The sequence below is a fragment of the Sturnira hondurensis genome, unplaced genomic scaffold, assembly GCF_014824575.4.
Source record: "Sturnira hondurensis isolate 20B ecotype Veracruz unplaced genomic scaffold, ASM1482457v3 Scaffold0004136, whole genome shotgun sequence".
In the NCBI taxonomy this organism is placed as follows: Eukaryota; Metazoa; Chordata; class Mammalia; order Chiroptera; family Phyllostomidae; genus Sturnira; species Sturnira hondurensis.
Genome location: NW_028076767.1, coordinates 6,030,536 through 6,050,722, shown reverse-complemented (window position 1 = coordinate 6,050,722; position 20,187 = coordinate 6,030,536). Strand labels below are relative to the sequence as shown.

General features: G+C 46.8%; 1 protein-coding gene across 2 annotated transcripts in view; it reads left to right on the top strand.

The window, feature by feature from the left end:
- Positions 1-20,187, top strand: part of LOC118985255 (aldehyde oxidase 2) — an 80,144-nt gene that overhangs the window by 14,192 nt on the left and 45,765 nt on the right. For both annotated transcript variants that reach the window (XM_037043661.1, XM_037043662.1), the window contains 8 exons: positions 2,969-3,113; positions 4,653-4,745; positions 12,241-12,392; positions 13,993-14,086; positions 15,989-16,098; positions 17,406-17,590; positions 18,283-18,445; positions 19,734-19,826. In XM_037043661.1, the coding sequence (XP_036899556.1) occupies positions 2,969-3,113; positions 4,653-4,745; positions 12,241-12,392; positions 13,993-14,086; positions 15,989-16,098; positions 17,406-17,590; positions 18,283-18,445; positions 19,734-19,826 (1,035 nt within the window). The remainder of the gene's footprint in view (positions 1-2,968; positions 3,114-4,652; positions 4,746-12,240; positions 12,393-13,992; positions 14,087-15,988; positions 16,099-17,405; positions 17,591-18,282; positions 18,446-19,733; positions 19,827-20,187) is intronic.

Here is a 20,187-nt window from a genome sequence, read left to right as displayed (position 1 = left end):
TTGACAAATATTTACTCATTCAGCCGCGTGCCAGGCACTGTTCTAGGTACTAAATATACAGCAGGGAACAAAACTACACAAAGACCTCGAGGAGTTTGTGATCTGGGGGGAGAGACAGACAATGAGCAAGATAAGAGATACAGAGTGTGAGCAAGTGAGAAAAAATAAAACAGAAAAGAGGGATAGGATGCAAGGGGGTGCAGTTTTAAATATCCAGTGAGAGAAGACTTCTCTGAGGAGGTGACATTTGGAGGAAGCCATAAAGGAAGAGAGGGAGTCAGACACAAAGTTATGCGGAGAAGAGCAAGCCAGGCAGCGTGACGCAGCAAGTATAAGTTTGGGGAGAATGCCCCTCTGATCAAGGACAGAGCAGGGGCCAGCCTGGCTGGGGAGGGGGGGAGGCAGGGGTGGAGGGGCGAGAAGGCAGACCATACCCAATTTGTGGTTTTCACTCTGTGTGAGAGGAGAAGCTACTGGGGAGGCTGTATGGAGACTGAGTTTGCTCCTTTCAACATTGTAATGGGATGTGAGGTCATGCAGGCTATTTGGGATGGGTAGAGCTTGCAGAGGGGCAAGGGAAGAAGCAGGGAGCCCAGTCAGGGTGCTGATGCTGTCCTAGGAGATGGACAGGCTGCCACTGTGCAGGTGATGGGGAGCAAGTGGATTTCAGAAGAAGAGCCAACAAGATTTGCTGATGGATGTGATGTGGGATGTGGGAGAGAGAGAGGAGTCAAGGCTGACTCAGGGCTTTGGGCAGCTGGAAACTAGCCATTTACAGAGAAGGAGAAAATTTCCTAAGGAGCAGAGTGTTTTTCCTTTTGGAGGGGGGGTTCTTTTGGGAGGCTTGGAAGAGGATGAAATATGAAGATCTTGGTTTTAAACATATCAAATTTGAGATGCCTATTACACATCTAAGAGTAGTTACTGAGAATTCATTCAGACAAATAAGTTTGGATTTTAGGTGAAAAGTCCAGGCTGAATACATTAATTTAATAATATTAGTATAATTGTGATTTTTAAGGCCAGGATACTGAATTATTTTTTCTTTATTTAATTCTTGTTCAAGTACAGTTTTCTGTCTTATATTCCCAGCCCTGCCCACCCCCCGTGCTCCCCACCTCCCTCCCATTTCCACCCCCCACTGTAGTTATTGTCCATGTGTCCTTTATATTTGTTCATGTGAGACCTTCCACCTTTCCCCTGAGATTCTCTCCCCTCTACCCTCTGGTCCCTGTCAGCCTGTTCCATATTTCAGTGTCTTTGGTCATATTTTGCTTGCTTGTTTGTTTTGTTGTTTAGATTCCTGTTAACGGTGAGATCATGTGGTATTTGTCTTTCTCCGCCTGGCTTATTTCGCTCAGCATAATGCTTTCCAGTTCCATCCGTGATGTTGCAAAGGGTAGGAGCTCCTTCTTCCTTTCTGCTGCATAGAATTCCACTGTGTAAATGTACCATGGTTTTTTGATCCAGTCATTGACCGATGGGCATCTAGGTTGCTTACAACTCTTGGCTATTATAAATTGTGCTGCTATGAACATCGGGGTGCATAGGTTATTTTGGACTGGTGCTTCAGGGTTCTTAGGATATACTCCTACCAGTGGAATTGCTGGGTCAAAAGGCACGTTCGTTTTTAGTTTTCTTAGAAAATTCCATACTGTTTTCCATAGTGGTTGTACCAGTCTGCAATCCCACCAACAGTGAACTAGGGTCTCCTTTTCCCCACAACCTCTCCAGCACTTGTTGTTTGTTACTTTGTTTATGATGACCATTCTGACTGGTGTAAAGTGGTATCTCATTGTGGTTTTAATTTGCATCTCTCTGATAGCTAGCGATATTGAGCATCTTTTCATGTGTCTCTGGATCCACCGTATGTCCTCCTTGGAGAAGTGTCTGTTCAAGTCCTTTCCCCATTTTTTAACTGGGTTGCTCGTCTTCTTTGAGTGGAGTCGTGTGAGTTCCTTGTATATTTTGGAGATTAAACCTTTGTCTGAGGTATCATTGGCAGATATGTTTTCCCAAACAGTTGCTTGTCTTTTTATCTTGATACTGTTTTCCTTAGCCATGCAGAAGCTTTTAAGTTTGATGAGGTCCCATTTGTTTATTCTTTCCTTTATGTCCCTTGCTCTAGGGGACATATCAGTAAAAATATTGCTGCGTGGAATATCTGAGATTTTCCTGCCAGTGCTCTCCTCTAGGGCTTTAATGGTTTCACGGCTTATATTTAAGTCTTTTATCCACCTTGAATTAATTTTGGTGTATGGTGTAAGTTGGTGCTCGAGTTTCATTTTTTTGCATGTAGCTGTCCACTTCTCCCAACACCATTTGTTGAAGAGGCTATCTTTACTCCATTTTATGTTACTGCCCCCTTTGTTGAATATTAATTGACTGTAGAGATTTGGGTTTATTTCTGGGTTCTCTGTTCTATTCCATTGGTCTATGTGCCTGTTTTTATGCCAGTACCAGGCTGTTTTGATTACAGTGGCCCTGTAATACAGTTTGATATCAGGTATTGTGATCCCTCCTACTTTGTTCTTCTTTCTCAAAATTGCAGCTGCTATTTGGGGTCTTTTCTGGTTCCATATAAATTTTTGAAGTGTTTGTTCTATGTCTGTGAAATATGCCATTGGTACTTTAATAGGTATTGTGTTGAATCTGTAAATTGCTTTGGGTAGCATGGACATTTTGAATTGCGTTAAATTAATCTATACTGAAATGTCAGTGATGGGTGCCAGTTCACATTGTCACTTGTCTCCAAAGAGCTACCCATAAACAAGTCTTAAGCTAAAGGAGTAAATATCAAATTATGGAAATTCAGGCATTAGCCAATGGGTGTGGTGAGTATCTATTTGGGAAAGTGCAGCCCAAGACTCCTGAAATCCCTCTAAAGGAGCATACCTCCACCTGGGACCTTGCCTAACCCAGGAAGGCAGGCGTGCCCTGTGCCCACACATCTGTTATTTGCACTTAGAGAACAGCAGAGAACCCAGAGAAAAGAACCCTGACCTTTCATGGAGAGAGGGTTACCTGGATCTCCCCTGGGACCCTCAAGGATCTGCTGGAGCTGAAAGTGAAATACCCCGAAGCCCCCCTCATCCTCGGCAACACCTCACTGGGTGAGCGATTACTGTGGTTCTGAAACTCTCGTTAGTGCCCAGGTGCACTTACTCTCCCCTGCCTGGCTCTCAGTCTATGAGCACGGCTTTCAAAGGATAACACCCTATCCTTTGTAATAAAAATAATATATTATAAAGTATAGTTATGTCACATATTAATAATATAATGATACATATTATATAATCACATAAAAGTATAACACAAACATCAATATATATTACATTACATTATATTATGTTATCATAGTCTCCAAAGTTGAAGACCCTAGGAGCATGCAGGGTAACCCCTTGAGGTGTCGGGGGAAAGTATTAGAGGGCTTTTTTTAATCATTTACTTTATCTTGTCCTTCTTTAAATTTTTTTGCTAAACAGTGAGTGGATATAACAGAATTTTATAATATGTATGTGGGTATATTAACAATGCACACCCAGTTATCACGTACTCCCAGTTTAAGAATAAGAACTTGTGCCATGCTGGTGTAGCTCAGTGGATTGAGCTCGGGCCTGTGAACCAGAGTATCTGGGTTCGATTCCCAGTCAGGGCACATGCCTGGGTTGCGGGACAGTTCCCAGCAGGGGACACACAAGAGGTAACCATACATTGATATTTCTCTCCCTCTCTCCATCCCTTCCCCTCTAAAGATAAATAAATAAAATCTAAAAAAAAAAAGAATGAGAACTTGACCAGGGACTTTAAATGCCCTGTGGGCCCACCCAGACCACACCCCATTAGCTTGCATGTTGTGGTCAGTCCTTCCTTGTTTTTACAGTTTTACCACAGGTATTTAAATCCGTAAGCAATACATTATTTAGTTTCCTGTATTTCTGAACTTCACATAAGTAGATGGACATGGTATTATTCTTCTGCAGTTTGCTTTGTTCATTGAACATTCCTGACCTGAGATTGGCCCGCATTGTTACATGTAACTGCGCTAGATTTCATGGAATGACTATGGCACAACTCTTCCCCTCTATTGTTGAATGCTTCCCGAGTGCTTTCCACTTGGAGTGCTTTCCAAGTTTTGACGACTGCTGATATTGTAATATATAACTCATGGTGCCCAACACAAGAGTGTTTTAAGAACCGCTCACCCATTTTACTTCCTGTTTTTATATACATGCACTGGGTGTGTAATTAAATACATACACTGCAAGTGGCACTATAAATTTACTTGGCTGGGTGTATAGCTACTGCCTTCATATCTATATTTATTTACTTGTTATCGATTTTAAAATTAGTATCTAAACTTTTTTAAAGATTTTATTTATTTTGAGAGAGAGGGGAAGGGAGGAAGAAAGAGGGAGAGAAACATCAGTGTGTTGTTGCCTCTCATGCGCCTTCTACTGGGGACCTGGCCTGCAACCCAGGCATGTGCCCTGACTGGGAATCAAACCGGCAACCCTTTGATTCTCAGGCCAGTGTTCAATCCACTGAGCCACACCAGCCAGGGCAGTATCTAAACATTTTTATGAAAAATTTTCCATGCCAAAAAAAGGCATTTTCTCTTTCTAACTCTAAAATATATATTTACTTTTCAGGACCTGCTATGAAATCTCAAGGACATTTTCACCCAATTCTCCTCTCTCCTGCTAGGATTTCTGAGCTGAGTATTGTGTCTACAACAAGTGAGGGTGAGTTCCTGGTATTGTAAAATGTCAATGAACCAATCCCTGAACTAAAGTTCCACTTGCAAATAGTTTGGAAATGCCTCATATACTTGCCTTGTCGGGCCTTTCTCTAACTCTTTGTCATTTTTCTGATGTGATGTACGTCCCACCATGAGAGTTTACTATCAGGACCTTTGCACAGACCATGAGGAAATCAGATGATATCATCCAAGACCTTGTAGCCGCCTGCAGCGTTCTTGCCTGTTGAACGCCATGGTGACCTGGAGACAATAAATTTGACGTGTCACTTTGGTGGGAAGATGGCAAGGGAGAACAGGTGCTATCCATCAGTTGGCTGAATGGTCAATTCCCAAGATCAAAGATATTTGCAGGGAGGAAGTAGGAGAAATATTGTCTGGCACTCAGACCTGGGGACAATGGCAAGAGGTCAGATTGGGCAAAGACCTGCCTGGGGTACAACATCGTAAGAGCCCACCACGTGCAGATATCATCAGACAAGGAGGCATTCCCAAAGTGGGGAGGAAACATGCAAGACTTTGCCTTCAAGATGCATGGATTTCTTTTGACAGAAGGAACTTTATTTTACTCCTTTCCACATCCCTCAGAGGTGCTAGCATGTAAACACATGCATGTGAGTATTGTGCACATATATAAGAGCTCAGTCAGTAACTTAATGAGAAAACAAATGAATGAATTGGCCAGGAACTTGAATTTGGGATGCATAGAAATAGCAACTTCCTGAACTTAGGCAACAAGGAGGTTGACTGAACTGAAAGCAGACCACCGTGTGTTTTGGGGTGTCAGTGCTAGGCAATGGAGGGGACCTGCCTTGGTTCTATCACTTGCCATGCAGGAGTCCTAATTTCCTATCCTCTAACCATCATCAGCCAAACTTAGACGGTGCTGCAGACCAGCAAGCCTGCCCTTCCCTAGGCCTAGCCTGCCCTTCCCTGGCCTTGCTCTGCCCATTCTCAAGGAGAGGGTCGCTGCCTGGTTTGGCTCAGCACCCTGGCTTTCCACCTTCAGCTGTGAGACCATTCAGGCCGCACACCTGAATACCACTCAGAAAGTGAGGGGAATGCACTTAGATTTGCCTGAAATCTTGGTGTTGACAGAAAGGAGATGAAGGGAACCAGAGTTTGCCACCCTGAAGTTATTTGGGAGGATACTGATTTTAAGCTGTTTGTTAAGAAACCAGACTCAGAGGCAACCTTGACCCTCCCCCTATTTCTACCCCAAAGATTCAGAGAAACCTCTTCGGGAAGGAAATCTTAGAATGCAGCCTTCACCTAATTTGATTTAAGTATGGCAGATAGAGGGCTTCAGACAGGGGACTTGTTAGCTAGATAACCCCCGGGTCCCCTTTTTTTTCTGAGTCACCTTTCAAGAATGTCCCTGCCATGTGTGTTCCACTCTTCCTCAACCACCTATAAATTGTCCATTCTCGCTTCTGAAATCAAAAACCCCCTTCCATCTCCTCTGTCCACAATGTCTTCTCAACCCAGAAGCCTCACCGTCTTCGGGATTTTCATGTCTATGTGAATTCCCCATGCACATGTATTAAAACTTGGGTTTCTCCTGTTAATCTGTCTCTGTGAGTGCAATTAGCCCAGCGTAGAAGAACTTAGAAGATGGGAGGAGAAACAGTAAATTTTTTAGCCCCCCTGCCCCCCAGAGAAAAGAAGAAGGGAAAAATAGTAAAGTGGATGGGTTGGAAGCTGAGACAGCTAGTGTCAGCCGAAGGTTCGGAAGGTGTGGATGGGAAGCCCTTCCTCTACTCTCGACTCTTTGCCCCAGGCCACAGTTAGTTCATGTGTGTCAAACTCCTCTATAGTGCCACAACTCTGACTTCAAACAAATCTTAAATTAAAAAGTGGAAATTAGTTGCCCTACTGAAAAAGGTGACAGACTATTCAGCATTCCCCTCTCACTGAGCCCCCTACACCTGCCCCTGAGAGCCTTCTTCAGGGCACAATTCACAATCTTCCTCTTACCTCCGGCCCCTCATTTTACAGATGAGGAAGCCCAGAGGCAAAAGGAGGTTGTCCTTGCCCAAGGTCTCTAAACTGGCTGGGGGCCGGGTCACCAAGCCGCACCTCTCCCACTTCCCACTCGGAGATCTTTTGTTACTGCCATTCTCTGTCCCCAAACAGATGGCTCAGTTTGCATTCTGCAGGTGAAATAGGGCCAGATTCTGAAATCTGAGGGGAAAAACTTTGTCTGCTTCAGAACTTCTCAAAATTAAAGTGTGAGCGCTCTCTAGTGGCCTCCAGGGATGTTTCCCAGGATTCTCAAACTTCCGGAAGCCTGGAGAAGTGAAAAGGAAACTGCTGGGGCTGGTGTCCTCTGGAGCCAGAGGTGCCCTCCCCCCTAACCCCACCAGCACCCCCACCCCGAAAATAAATTTCTTCAGCAGCATATGTTTGTTTAAGTTATGCATTCTAATTTATGTCACCTGCATGTTTAGCTCACTATACATTTTCCCCTAAACTAGTAAGTTTTTTTTTCATTTTTTTATTTTTAATATATTTTATTGATTATACCATTACAGTTGTTCTATGCCCCCCTTCATTCCCCTCCACCCGCACACTCCCTCCCCCACCATTCTCCCCCCCTTAGTTTATAACCACGTGTCTCAAGTTCTTTAGATTCTATATTTCCCCCACTATTCTCACCCTCCCTCCTATCCATTTTCTACCTACCATCTAAGCTATTTTCTGTACCTTCTCCCCGCTTCTCCTCCTCCCACCCCCTGTTTCTAACCCTCCATGTGTTCTTCATTTCTATGGTTCCACTCCTGATCTAGCTATCCTCTTGGTTTGCTTTTGTTTTAGGTGTGGTTGTTAATAACTGTGTGTTTGCTGTCCTTTCACTTAATATTTTTCATCATCTTTTTCTTATATAAGTCCCTTTAGCATTTCATATAATAAGGGCTTGGTGATGATGAACTCCTTGAATTTGACCTTATCTGAGAAGCACTTTATCTGTCCTTCCATTCTAAATGAAAGTTTTGCTGGATAAAGCAATCTTGGCTGTAGGTCTTTGGATTTCATGACTTGGAATACTTCTTCCCAGCCCCTTCTTGCCTGGAAGGTCTCTTTTGAGAAATCCGCTGACAGTCTGATGGGTACTCCTTTGTAGGTGACTGTCCCCTTATCCCTTGATGCTTCTAGGATTCTCTCCTTCATTTTGGTCTTGACTAATGTAATTATGATGTGCCTTGGTGTGTTCCTTCTTGGGTCCAACTTCTTTGGGACTCTCTGAGCTTCCTGGATTTCCTGGAAGTCTATTTCCTTTGCCAGACTGGGGAAGTTCTCCTTTATTATTTGTTCAAATAAGTGTTCCACTCATGGCTGTTTCTTTCCCCCTTCTGGTACCCCTATAATCCGGATGTTGGAACGTTTAAAGATGTCCTGGAGGTTCCTAAGCCTCTCCTCATTTTTTTTTTGAATTCTCATTTCTTCATTCCTTTCTGGTGGGATGTTTTGTTCTTCCTTCTGGTCCATTCCATTGATTTGAGTCCCAGTTTCCTTTCCATCACTATCGGTTTCCTGGACATCTCCCTTCATTTCAATTAGTTTAGCCTTCATATGTTCCTCTAATTTGTGACTATAATCAACCAGTTCTGTGAGCATCCTGATAAATAGTGTCTTGAATTGTGCTTCTGAGAGGCTGGCAATTTCTCGGTCGCTTAGAGTTATTGACTCTGGGACTTTGAGTTCTTCTTGCGCCATCTTTTGGGCTGTTCGTGCCTGTTCCATAGCAGGATCGGAGCCCTAAAGTGTTCACTAGAACAGGGCAACTAAGTCGCTGGGTTGTGACGTTGTATGTGGGGCTGGGGTTAAAGAGGGACAATGGCTTCCCTCTGCCGCCTGCCGCAGTGGCCCCCACCGGCACCACAGTCACCACCGTCACCAGGGCCATGCGTTTCGTCCCACTGCATGCGAGTGTGCCACTGCCGTCAGCCCTCCACCACTGGGTTCGCCCCCTGGGGCCTGTGTGGTCCGTCTCACTGTGCACGAATGTGCGACCGAGGTCAGTCTGCCCCGAACCCTGACTGGTTCCGGGCTGCCTGTGCGCCTAGGTCAGGAGATCTGTCCTGCCCGACCCAGCTCCACTGCTGGTTCCGCCTCTCTTACCGTCCCCGTTGAACGGTTTGTAGTTGTCGGACTTCCGTATAATTCCGTTTTCTGATCTTTGGGTGTGTCCTTGTTCTCCAAACCTTTGTTGTATTCAAACTTGGTTGTGGGAGAAGGCACAGTGTTTCCACCTATGCCTCCATCTTGGCGGAAGAAACTATAGTAAGTTTTGTACAGTAAGTTTAATATACCATACAAAAATATACCGTTTAACCAGTAAGTGCTCCAGAAAATCACTGCATCTTTATCTCATAGACCCATGAACTCTGAGAGGCATGGAGTTGAAACATAACCCAGATTCTGAGAATCATGCCAAGTTAAAGCTCTTTTCCACTCCGATGAAATGCAAACTATGCTTTGTGACCAAAGATGGAATAAAATATGAGTAGAATTACAATAAAGAAAATTTTCTCAGTGTAGCAGTGTTGCACCTATCCCAAAGTGAGGAGGTAGTGCAAGCAATGGAAATGGCCAAACAGAAGCTGCAGCAGATTGTCTGGGCTTCACCTGAGTTTGAAATCTGTGCCTGTGGGGACTCAGGCAGGAGAGCAGACAGCTGGCAGCGTACTCCAGATGGTAAGTCTTTTTGTTTCTGGTTTCTTCCCTACTGAGAAGACTCTGGGAAGGAAGAATCGAATGGAACAATCTCGGTCTGCCTAGCTTTCCTGTGGGGGAAGAGTGAGGCCTGAATTTTTGCCGAAGTTGAAGACCAAGCTCCAAAAATAGGAAGCAACAGACCATAGCTGAGGGGTCTGGAAGGGGATCCCAGGCTATGGAGTACTTTTTATGAGACACTGAGACAGAAAAGGTGAGGACCCTAGGTGGAGACATTCCAGGGAGGAGGTGCAGTTCCGTTGCTTTTCTGCAAGATTTGCTCAGCAAAAGGATAATAAGCAGCCAGTGGTTTCCATAATCAATTCGATTAGCTCAGATTATTAAAGCCACAGGGGTTGTACATTTATGTTGGCAGAGGTGAGGGAAGTATTGTGTCAGACCATTTTTTATGTTGACTCAAAATAAAGCTATGTGGGGGGAGTGACATATTTTCAAAGATTAATCTGCAAGAAAAAAATCTAAGTCCAACCTGCAATCTGCCATCAGAACCCAGTCCTGGAAGTGATTAAATCAGTCTCTGCTTGTTAGTGATTCATCCTGCAAACCCCAGAGAAGTGAAGGATTAACTTATTTTTTAATGACCAAGTAGACTTTATATCAGGACTGGAAGAAAGATATTACATTAGGAAATCATTCACTTTATCACATTATCATAGTAAAAGAGAAAAATCTGTGGTCACCTAAATGGGTGGAAAAAACAATAAAAATTCAATACCTACTTATAGTGTATGAGTAAATTCAGAGTCAACTAGGAATATAAGGAAATATTCCAAACCAGACAGTGGGAAAAGGATTAACTTTAAATGACTAAGTTATCTCCTGATGATTGGAGTGACCTCTTTACTTCCAAAGATTGATCTAAACACTTTATATCCATGTCATAGAGACACCCCAAAGCCAGGGTTAATATCCCGATCATAATCACAAGTATGGGTGCAGTGGTTGTTAAAATTCTGAATTACTTCCTTGCCAGGTAGCAAATAGCACCACTCCAATCTTCCTGGAAATTCTCCCATTGGTGCTGCTTCCCTGGCCCCTCTGTGGGGACCCCCCCAGTATTCCCACACCCAACAACACCCAATGTAATCCCTGTGGCAGCTCCTAGCATAGGCTGTGCTCATTCTGATTGGCTGGAGCCTCTCATGCAACTGATTATTAAATATTTTTTAAATTTTTTAAAAATATATTTTGTTGATTATACCATTACAGTTGTTCTATTCCCCCCTTCATTCCCCTCCCCCTGCACACCCCCTCCCCACTATTCCCCCCTTTAGTTCATGTCCATGTGTCATAAGTTCTTTAGCTTCTACATTTCCCAAACTATTCCTGCCCTCCCCCTGTCTATTTTCTATCTACCATCTATGCTACTTATTCTCTGTACCTTCTCCCCCTTTTTCCTCCTCCCACTCCCCTGTTGCTAACCTTCCATGTGATCTCCATTTCTATATTTCCGATCCTAATCTAGCTGTCTGCTTAGTTTGCTTTTGTTTTAGGTGTGGTTGTCAATACTGTGAGTTTGCTGTCCTTTCACTGTTCGTATTTTTTATCTTCTTTTTCTTAGATAAGTCCCTTTAACATTTCATAGAATAAGGGCTTGGTGATGATGAACTCCTTGAATTTGACCTTATCTGAGAAGCACTCCATTCTGCCCTTCCATTCTAAATGAAAGCTTTGCTGGATAGCGCAATCTTGGATGCAGGTCCTTGCCTTTCATGGCTTGGAATACTTCTTTCCAGCCCCTTCTTGCCTGGAAGGTCTCTTTTGAGAAATCCGCTGACAGTCTGATGGGAACTCCTTTGTAGGTGACTGTCCCCTTATCTCTTGCTGCTTCTAGGATTCTCTCCTTCATTTTAATCTTGGCTAATGTAATTCTGATGTGCCTTGGTGTGTTCCTTCTTGGGTCCAACTTCTTTGGGACCCAAGCTCTCTGAGCTTCCTGGATTTCCTGGAGGTCTATTTCCTTTGCCAGACTGGGGAAGTTCTCCTTTATTATTTGTTCAAATAAGTTTTCCACTCGTGGCTGTTCCTCTTCCCCTTCTGGTACCCCTATAATTCAGATGTTGGAACTTTTAAAGATGTCCTGGAGGTTCCTAAGCCTCTCCTCATTTTTTTGAATTCTTGTTTCTTCATTATTTTCTGTTTGGTTGTTTCCTTCTTCCTCTGGTCCACTCCCTTGATTTGAGTCCCAGTTTCCTTTCCATCACTATTGGTGAAGATTTTGAGCATGAAGAGCAGCTAGCTATAGGGTGTATATCAGCAGTCAAAGCATTATTGATTTTAGACAATGACCTAGGCAATTGAAAGGCCTTTGCCATTATTTTAATGACATCAGGTTTATTCTCCTTAATTAGAAAGCGTCATTGTGCAACTTCAGTGTTGTCAGTCAGGAGGAGGTCACAGAAAGTCCCAGTAGGGTCTGCTACCTGCTGGTTGTTACTGTCATTCCTTCTCTCTGGCTTCTACTTCCTTGCATTTGTTCAAACAAGAATGTAGACCAGCCCAGAGGTCCTAACCCTGGCTGCACAGGAGAACCACCTGTGGAGCCTTTGAAAAAGGCCCAGGCCCAGAGATTCCACTTCAGTTGATCTAGGAAGCGGGCAATGGAGCTGTTTTCAAGTTCCTGGCGATTCCCTGAGCAGCCAGGTCGGAGACACCCCGTGCTGCACTAACACCAAGGCCCTGGCGTCATGATTACAAGTCAGCTCCTCCTTCCATGTCATCTGCAAAAACAACTTGTTTTCCAGGGCTGACCATTGGTGCAGGCTGCAGCCTGGCCCAGGTGAAGGACATCTTGGCTGAGAGGGTTTCTGAGCTCCCAGAGGAGAAAACTGAGACATACCAAGCCCTCCTGAAGCACCTGAAGAGTCTGGCAGGCCAGCAGATCCGGAATCTGGCAGTATGTTCTCACACCTGCCCCTCAGGCACATGGCGCCCAGTTCTCGGTCTCACCGGAATGCTGAAATGGACATCGGCAGAATCTGTGTGCAAAAGAGCCTCAGCAGACTGAAGTGACGGGCATGATAAATATTTACTATTTAACAAACATTGCTGAATAACATACTTAAATATTTAATGTTTAACAAACATTATTGAGTAACATACTTGAAGGAGGATTCTAAGTGAAGTTTAAGTCAATAGCCAGGTAGCACTGTAGGGGGAAGGACTTCATGGCTGTGCTAATTTTGTAATAAGACTATCAAAGAACCTAATTCAGTCTAAGGCTGCATTAGCAGAAGTAAAGCACCTAAAACAAGGAGGGTAGCCTCCTCTGGGCCAGGCTGTGTGGACCACAGCTGCAGCATAATGCTCAGATCTAGGAAACAGTTGAAGGCCTGGTTATCTTTGATATCAGGAGAAAGCAGAAGAGGCATGTTTTCGAAATATACATGCTCCCTCTCCTCCATACCCCTAATGGTGTATTAGAAAGCCTTGGGATATGGGGGTTGAGTGAGGACATGTTTCCTTTGAAAAATGCTCAAATGATTTCCAAGTGTTCTCTCCCCCATCAAGAGCTCTGACTGACACCCCAGAACCTGGCAAGGAGATGGTTGCAGGAGAGCAAGGGGCTGGGAGCCAGGCCAGGAAGAGGAATGGTGGGGGTGGGGTCAGTCAGAGGGATCATGAGAGCTGCTTCCAAGTATTTATAGGCTCCTGAGGACAGATCGATTTATTCCATGTGATCCAAAGGGTAGAAGCCTGTCCACTCGATGACAGTCTAGGGAGGAAGATTTCAGCTCAGTGGAAACAAAAACTGTAAAATCAAGCCATCCCCAGAGAAACTGGGGATCCCTCTCCCACCAGTGTTATAGCCTAAACCGCAGCAACCCAGGTGGGCATTGCGGGTTCCATCACTGCAGGGAGGAGGGCATTGAGCTGAATGCCCGGCCATTGCCCTCCCAACTTCTGAGATACTATAGCCTGGACTCTATCTGAGTAGAGTCTTGCAAGAAGAGGGAAAAGGCACCCCCCACTCTAAGTGGTATGGGTAAGGCGCCCAGAACCCTGACATGGTCCACGTGAAGTCTATGCTGTGGCTAAGGGTGAGTTGGGAGCGGTTCAAACCTGGTCACTGAGCCTCACTGCACGGGTTCGAATCCCAGTCCCGGCCCTTTCTAGCTAAGAGACCTGGTTCAAATCTCACAGTTTCTCTCTGCCCAGTGTCTCCTTCTGTAGAATGGGGGAAACGGCATCAGTCTCACTGGGTTGCTGTGACAATGAGTGAAGTCGTGTGAAAAGGCCAACAGCAGCAGAGCACACCCAAAGCTGTGCAAGTGTTAGTTAGCAACGGTTCCTCTCAATCCCAAGTAGCCAGTGGGAGGGGGGCCTCCTGCATGGACTGAACTCCCAGGTGGTGAACTGAGTCTCCCCTGCAGAGGAAACCCTCCCACCCCTGCTCTCCGGGGCTCTTTCACTATCAGAGACGGCCAGGAGCAGGTGCTGGTGGAGCAGAGGATTCAAGGGGTAGAATGACCCAGGCTATAACTCTCTCTCCTTAGTCCTTAGGGGGACATGTCATAAGTCGGCATTGCTATTCGGACCTGAATCCAATTCTGGCTGTGGGCAATGCTACCCTCAATCTGATATCAAAAGGTAAGCTACCTCAGTACACTCTGAACAGCACCTGAAGGTGGTTTTGTTGTTGTTGTTGTTGTTGTTGTTTGTCTTTTTCTAAGAATTCTCCTTAAGTCAGAGCCCATGTCTCTGGCTCTCAATGTACCCTGGGAAGCTCAGGCTCCTAGAGGAAGGCACACTGATGCAAAGGAGTGGCTAATGCTTCCTTCTGGCACAACTCTGCATTCACAGGGCCCCCACCCCAGACCACAACTCAGTCAGCCAGGGGTGGGGTCCCAGGCTGAGGCAAAGGCTCCCTTCCTCCTTTCCACATACCCAGACCTCTGCCCCCAGTTGCTGTGTGAGAGGCCACAAGTCTGGTGAGGACACACTGCAGACACCTGGGCCCTGTGGGGGCAGGAGGAAGGCAATGATTAATTTTACATAATGACTAAGAGGGACGTTCCCTTTGGTGCTGCTCCATGTTAAACTTCCCTGGTCTCCCTGGAAGTGCTCAGCTCACACACTGCCTCCGGCTGCTCCCAGGGTGCTGACACTCCCCTTAATGGGTACTAACTGTGAGCCCAGCTGCACTGGACACTACACACAGCAGGTCTAATCTACCCAGCCACCTGGCTGAGGTCACCTGCAGAGGCGTGCAGGGTGGGAACCCCAGCCTGTCTGATTTCCATACAGGTGAGCCTGTCTCTTGTCCATTCAGCTGCCTCCCCAAGGCCTCTTACTCCCCCTCCCCATCTGTTCTTTCTTCTTTCACGCACAACCCGTCACATACCCACTGCTGCTGTCCATCCCACTCAGCCTGTCCATTATTCGCCCCTGCATGGGCTGACACAGGCCCAGGCACTGGGGTGCATAGCCTGACTGTGAACTTCGGGGGGTGTATGACCAGGAGTTCTATCCCAGGCATCTCAAACCTCCCGAGAGGTTTGTGGGCCAACACCACCATCCCATCCCAATCAGTGGGAGAGACTTGGGAGCAGAGGAAAAGCTCTCCTGTCTCCATTAATCTTTGCATGAGGCCCTCCCTGGAGGGAGGAGAGGAAAGGCCTCACCCCAGATGGCCCGTCAGCCACGTTGCTGAGTCCTGCAGGCCTGTGGTCCAGGACGGCCCCAGCTGACCCCCAAAAACCAGGAGAGAAGAAGTGCAGACTCTGGGGTGTCCGGACAGGAAGGGTGCCTCCTACACTCTCTGTAAGAGTAGTAAAGGTAATGAGAATGTCCTTCTACCGGGCTGTCAGTTGTCAGTCCCAGCTCAAGGTCTCCGTTCTCCCAGCTCCACCAAAGCACCTGCTCCCTGAGCACAGCCCAGCTCCAGTGAGGCCAGGATGTGAGCTTGCTGACCAGCAGCAGGACGGGCCAGCCGCGGTCAGCTGGGGGTCCTGTGGTCTCCTCCTGCAGAGCCACACACCACCTTCTAAGGCCAGAGGGGACTGCTTGCAATACTCAGTGATGACAATGAGGCTGAAAGGTTTTGCACATTCTTCCCTTTCCTTTAAAGGCATCTGGCTTAAGAGCCAAACGGAACAGTAAAAACAAAAAGCAAACCCAATGGTTTGAACTCTGTTAACAGTGGAAACAAACCCTATATCAGGGTAAGTTATGTCCTGGCCTTGATCACAGAATTGAAGGAATTGGGTTTAAACAGCCTGTGCTAAAAGACGAAAGCCCACACAGGCCCGGCAGACCCTGGAGGCCCTGTTCACACAGCGCATGTGCTGATGAGAGCAAGTGTAGGGAAGCTGCTGCCACCCCTCCCTGTGGCGGAGGCAGGAGACACCTGACTCCCCCACACTCAGACCTCTGCATCACTTGGTGCTGAGGAAGGTGCCCTTTTCTTCTTTGCTGCTGACATTTACAAGTGCAGAATAAATCTCACATTCCTTGTTGCCACGGTGCAGAAATGTCATTTATCTTCAACAGAAGGCACACGGCAGATTCCTCTAAACGAACATTTTCTTGCTGGGTTGCCAAGGGCAGATCTGAAGCCAGAGGAAATTTTGCAATCCGTGTATATCCCTCACTCTCGAAAGGTAAGAGTCCCCTGGTCACGCTTGAGAGTTGTTTTTCCCTTTTCATCACTGAGCCTAGTCATCTTACAACTTTGAAAATAGATAGGAAGAAAATAACTCTGCCATGAGAATAATAACTTCCTGTTCACCACGTGCTGGTGCAGCTCCAGGGGCCTCCCACACCCTTGAGCAAGCAGCCCCAGGGTGTGGATTTAGGGTGTTGTTTCAGCTGTGGGGTGGGGCCTGCTGAGGGCCTGCGGTCAGTCATGCTTCTTTGTGTTCAGCCTGACTCACAAGGAAATGGTGGTGGGGCCAGGCCTCCCCACCCCCAACTCAAGCTAACCCAAAGAGTTCAGAGAACATGAAGATCTCCGGACATCTGCTAACACAGGGTCCCTGGGGTGGATGTGGCCACACCTCGCCCCCAGCTGTGAAGGAGGCCAGCCCTGTGCCCTCACTCACTGTTCCCTGTGCCTCTCTCCAAAACTGTTCCTGAATCCAAGAGGACAGTCTTCCCGGAGAGAGGCAACACAGGCACACGCGCAGATCAAAAGCCAGGAATCAGCTGGGTTATGCAGGAAGTCTTGTATTAAGTCATGCTCTCAGCCACATGTGGTCTTCACTTATTTTTCCTGCGGAATGAAAACTTTGAACTGTGCTCCCTGTGGAACTGTGTAGAGGCCCCGGGCAGAAAGATAGGCAGCACCTACGGTGGCCACCTTGATGGAACCACGCCCGAGATACAGGGCATCCCCATTCACCCTGTGCCGGCACGCCAGCAGTCATAGTGCCAGGAGGTCAGTGGGGCAGCCGCCACCCTCCTGACTCTTGTTCCTGGTACAGGACTCCTTAGCTCTCTGTTGGAAAGTTCATTTTGACCCCCTCATGAGCTAGGCAAAGTGGAAGGCCATTGCTTCTGCAAACCAAGATATGCGGGGGTGGGGGGGTCTCTTTTGCACTTTGGGCAAATCGTGTGGAAAAGCACTCCTCCACCCTCACAGGGGACAAAGGGGTCCGAAGACTACAGGGAAGGGCACCTGGAAACAAGTGTGGAAATGATCCTGGCCTCTGAGCGGAGGCCTCCTGACCTCACAGGAAGTTGGTGCAGAGATTCCTGTTCCTTGAGGGTATCGGGCATTTCGGGGGCCTTTGCCGGGACACTATTCCCAGTTCGAATGAGAAGGCAGCCAAGTGGCCCTCAGATGGTGCCAAGTGTCCTTTGTGTCCCTTTACATTGGGTCTAAGTGCTTAATTAGTGGCACCAAGAAGGAGATACGTGCTCTGAGTTTTGGCTACCAGATAACTCTACCTGGTTTTTGTCCCCGCAGTGGGAATTTGTGTCGGCTTTCCGGCAGGGTCAATGCCAGCAGAACGCCTTAGCCGATGTGAATGCTGGCATGCGAGTCCTCCTCAAGGAAGGCACAGACACTGTCGAGGACCTGAGTGTCGCCTATGGAGGGATCGGGGCGGCCACCATCAGCGCTCACAGAACCTGCCAGCAGCTGAGAGGGAGGTAGGCAGTGAACCCTGCACCCGAGGGTGAATCGATGTCAAAAAAAAAAAGAGAGAAAAGAAAAAAGAAAGTGGAAATATGGCTCAAGCAAGTGTCGGTAAACCCCTGAGAAGATGGAAACTCTTGAGTGTAGAAATACTGCTTGTTCTTTCCACAGTTTTTCTAAACGAATGAGACATTACTTGACTTGGATTAATGAGGTGGCACTCTTTGGGTGAGGAATACGATAAAAAGGACCAGGACAGCCTTCAGCCCCAGTCCTCTCATGACATCAGCATCTCAGCAAACGCACACCAGGCAGCATCCAAATGGCCCCTGCCCCTCCCTCCACTAGGGCGCAGCCTCTTTCTTCCTCTGTAAGAGCTGAGTCCAAGTCTGAATTTTGTCCAGTTCCTGATGGAAGTGGCCCTAAATGGTCTGTGTATTTAAAGCCGGGTTCCGGCATGTTTTGGCTCTTGAACACATTTGGTTCATGTTCAGGGAACAGGTTTCATCTGCACCCGGCCATGACCCTCAGCCCACTTCTTGCTTCTGTTTTCCTGAAGGGCTTGGCTAAGTGATTTCTAAGTTCTCTTCCAACTCATTAACAAGAGACTCTGGGGTCTCTAAATGATCACCATCCAGTAACTAGAACCTGTCACATGATCAGAACAGCCTTCTAACTGGTTCCTTCCTGCCTCCAACCCACCCAGGTGCTGGAATGAGCTGATGCTAGACGAGGCTTGCAGACTGCTTCTGGACGAAGTCTCCCTCCCGGGCTCAGCTCCAGGGGGCAGGGTGGAATTCAAGAGGACTCTGATGGTCAGCTTCTTCTTCAAGTTCTACCTAGAAGTTCTGCAGAAACTGAAGAAGCTGGTAAGGCTGTCCTCTGAGTGCCTCTGAGTGCTTGGGCTTATAAGTGCACCTTGCAGCCACAAGCTCCCAGCTTTTCCACTATTTTTGCAAACTCTCTTGTGGGCAGCCTGCACCAAGGCCTGCCACATGTTCTGAGTCAGTCCCCAGCCGCCCCTCCTTCCGGATTCCTGAGGCTCGGGACACCAGACTGTCTGCAATCCAGAGATGCTTACCACATGCCCTGGGCAGTGAAACTTTATTGGTGCCCCTGCTTTGGCGTGCAGTTGCTTTTCTTTCAAAATCACTAGGTGAAAGTATAGTTACATATAATAAAGTACACATATTTAAATTCAATGAGTTTTGACAAATGTGTAAACCCGTGTGGCCACCACCTCAGAGAAAACATAGAGCATTTCCATGACCCCCGAATTACCCTTCTGCCCCCTTACAGCCAACCCTCCCACCCCTGCCCCTGGGCAACCAAGTTTCAATTTCCATATGGAACATAAAATAAAACTTTATTTTTCAAAAATGTGAAAACTTATTTGCACGCTAATATTTAAGTAGCTTCTTTCTAGATATTCTGATTATACGTTTCTGGAGTAATTAAGCAAAAGATTCCCTCTCTCTCTCTCTCTCTCTCTCCCCCTCCCTCCTCCTTCCCTCCCTGCCCCCGTCTCTCACTCTATCCCCGATTATGATTACAATTCTCACCCCACTTTGCACCCCCACCCCAACCTCACCCCAACAGCCCAGCGTTCCTGAAGTGTCTGATTTTCATCTAGTCAGATGGAGACTCTCACCAGCCACATTCCGCAGGGTGACCCTTGCTGCCCCGTGAGGTCTGAGTTAGAACACTGGATGGGTTTCCGTGGCACACAGAGGCTTTCCAGTATTGCTGCTCTCCAGAGAAGCCAAGCAGCTGAGAAAACAATTAGTGTAGGGGCTCATTGGTGCACCCACACACCTGTATACCCATATAGGGAACTCCAGCTCATTCTGGAATGGCTTATTTAGCCCCAAATTTTCTTTCTTCTCCCATCTGCCAGCAGGCCTCTCTCTCTCTCCTCCAGAAGACTTGAGGATCAGATTCAAACCAGTCAGTCCAGTTCCTCAGTATGTGGAGAGGAAGGGCAAGAAGTTTCATACAAAGTAAATTGCCTGGGAGGGGAGAGGGATTTGGGTTATTCCAGCGGCACTGACCATGCAGGTTCATGGAAACTTTAGCCAAGAAATTTTCTCCTAAATCAAAGCCCCACTTAATCACAAACTAGTCAGCTTATCTGTATTGTTTTGAATCTTCATTCAGGACTGCCTTCGTTTTCCTGAAGTTTCAGACCTATTCCTAAGTGCTCTGGAAGATTTCCCGGTCACAGTACCCCAGGGTGTCCAAAGGTACCAGGTCAGTAAGTTTGATTTAATGGAAACTTATCCACTAAGAGATAAACTGCAGCTGGTGAACAAGCCAGCAGTTCAGAGTTGCAATTTTCAGTTCTGACTTTGTAGCTTTTGCTGGCCCATCAACCCTTTGTCTAGGCCAATTCAGGGAGATACTGGATCTGAGACCAGGCCTGAGCTACGGCTACATGCACTCAAGGCTGAACTAACCTGGAGCAGTTTGAACATCTAACAACTGATAGACTCTTCATACTATCAAGCCGATGCCCTTTGGGCATTTGTTTGAGGAGCAGCTGAGCCCCATGTTGGGGGAAGACAGCATGGGAGAGCAGCGAGGTTCAGCCCCCACACCCATGCAAATGTTT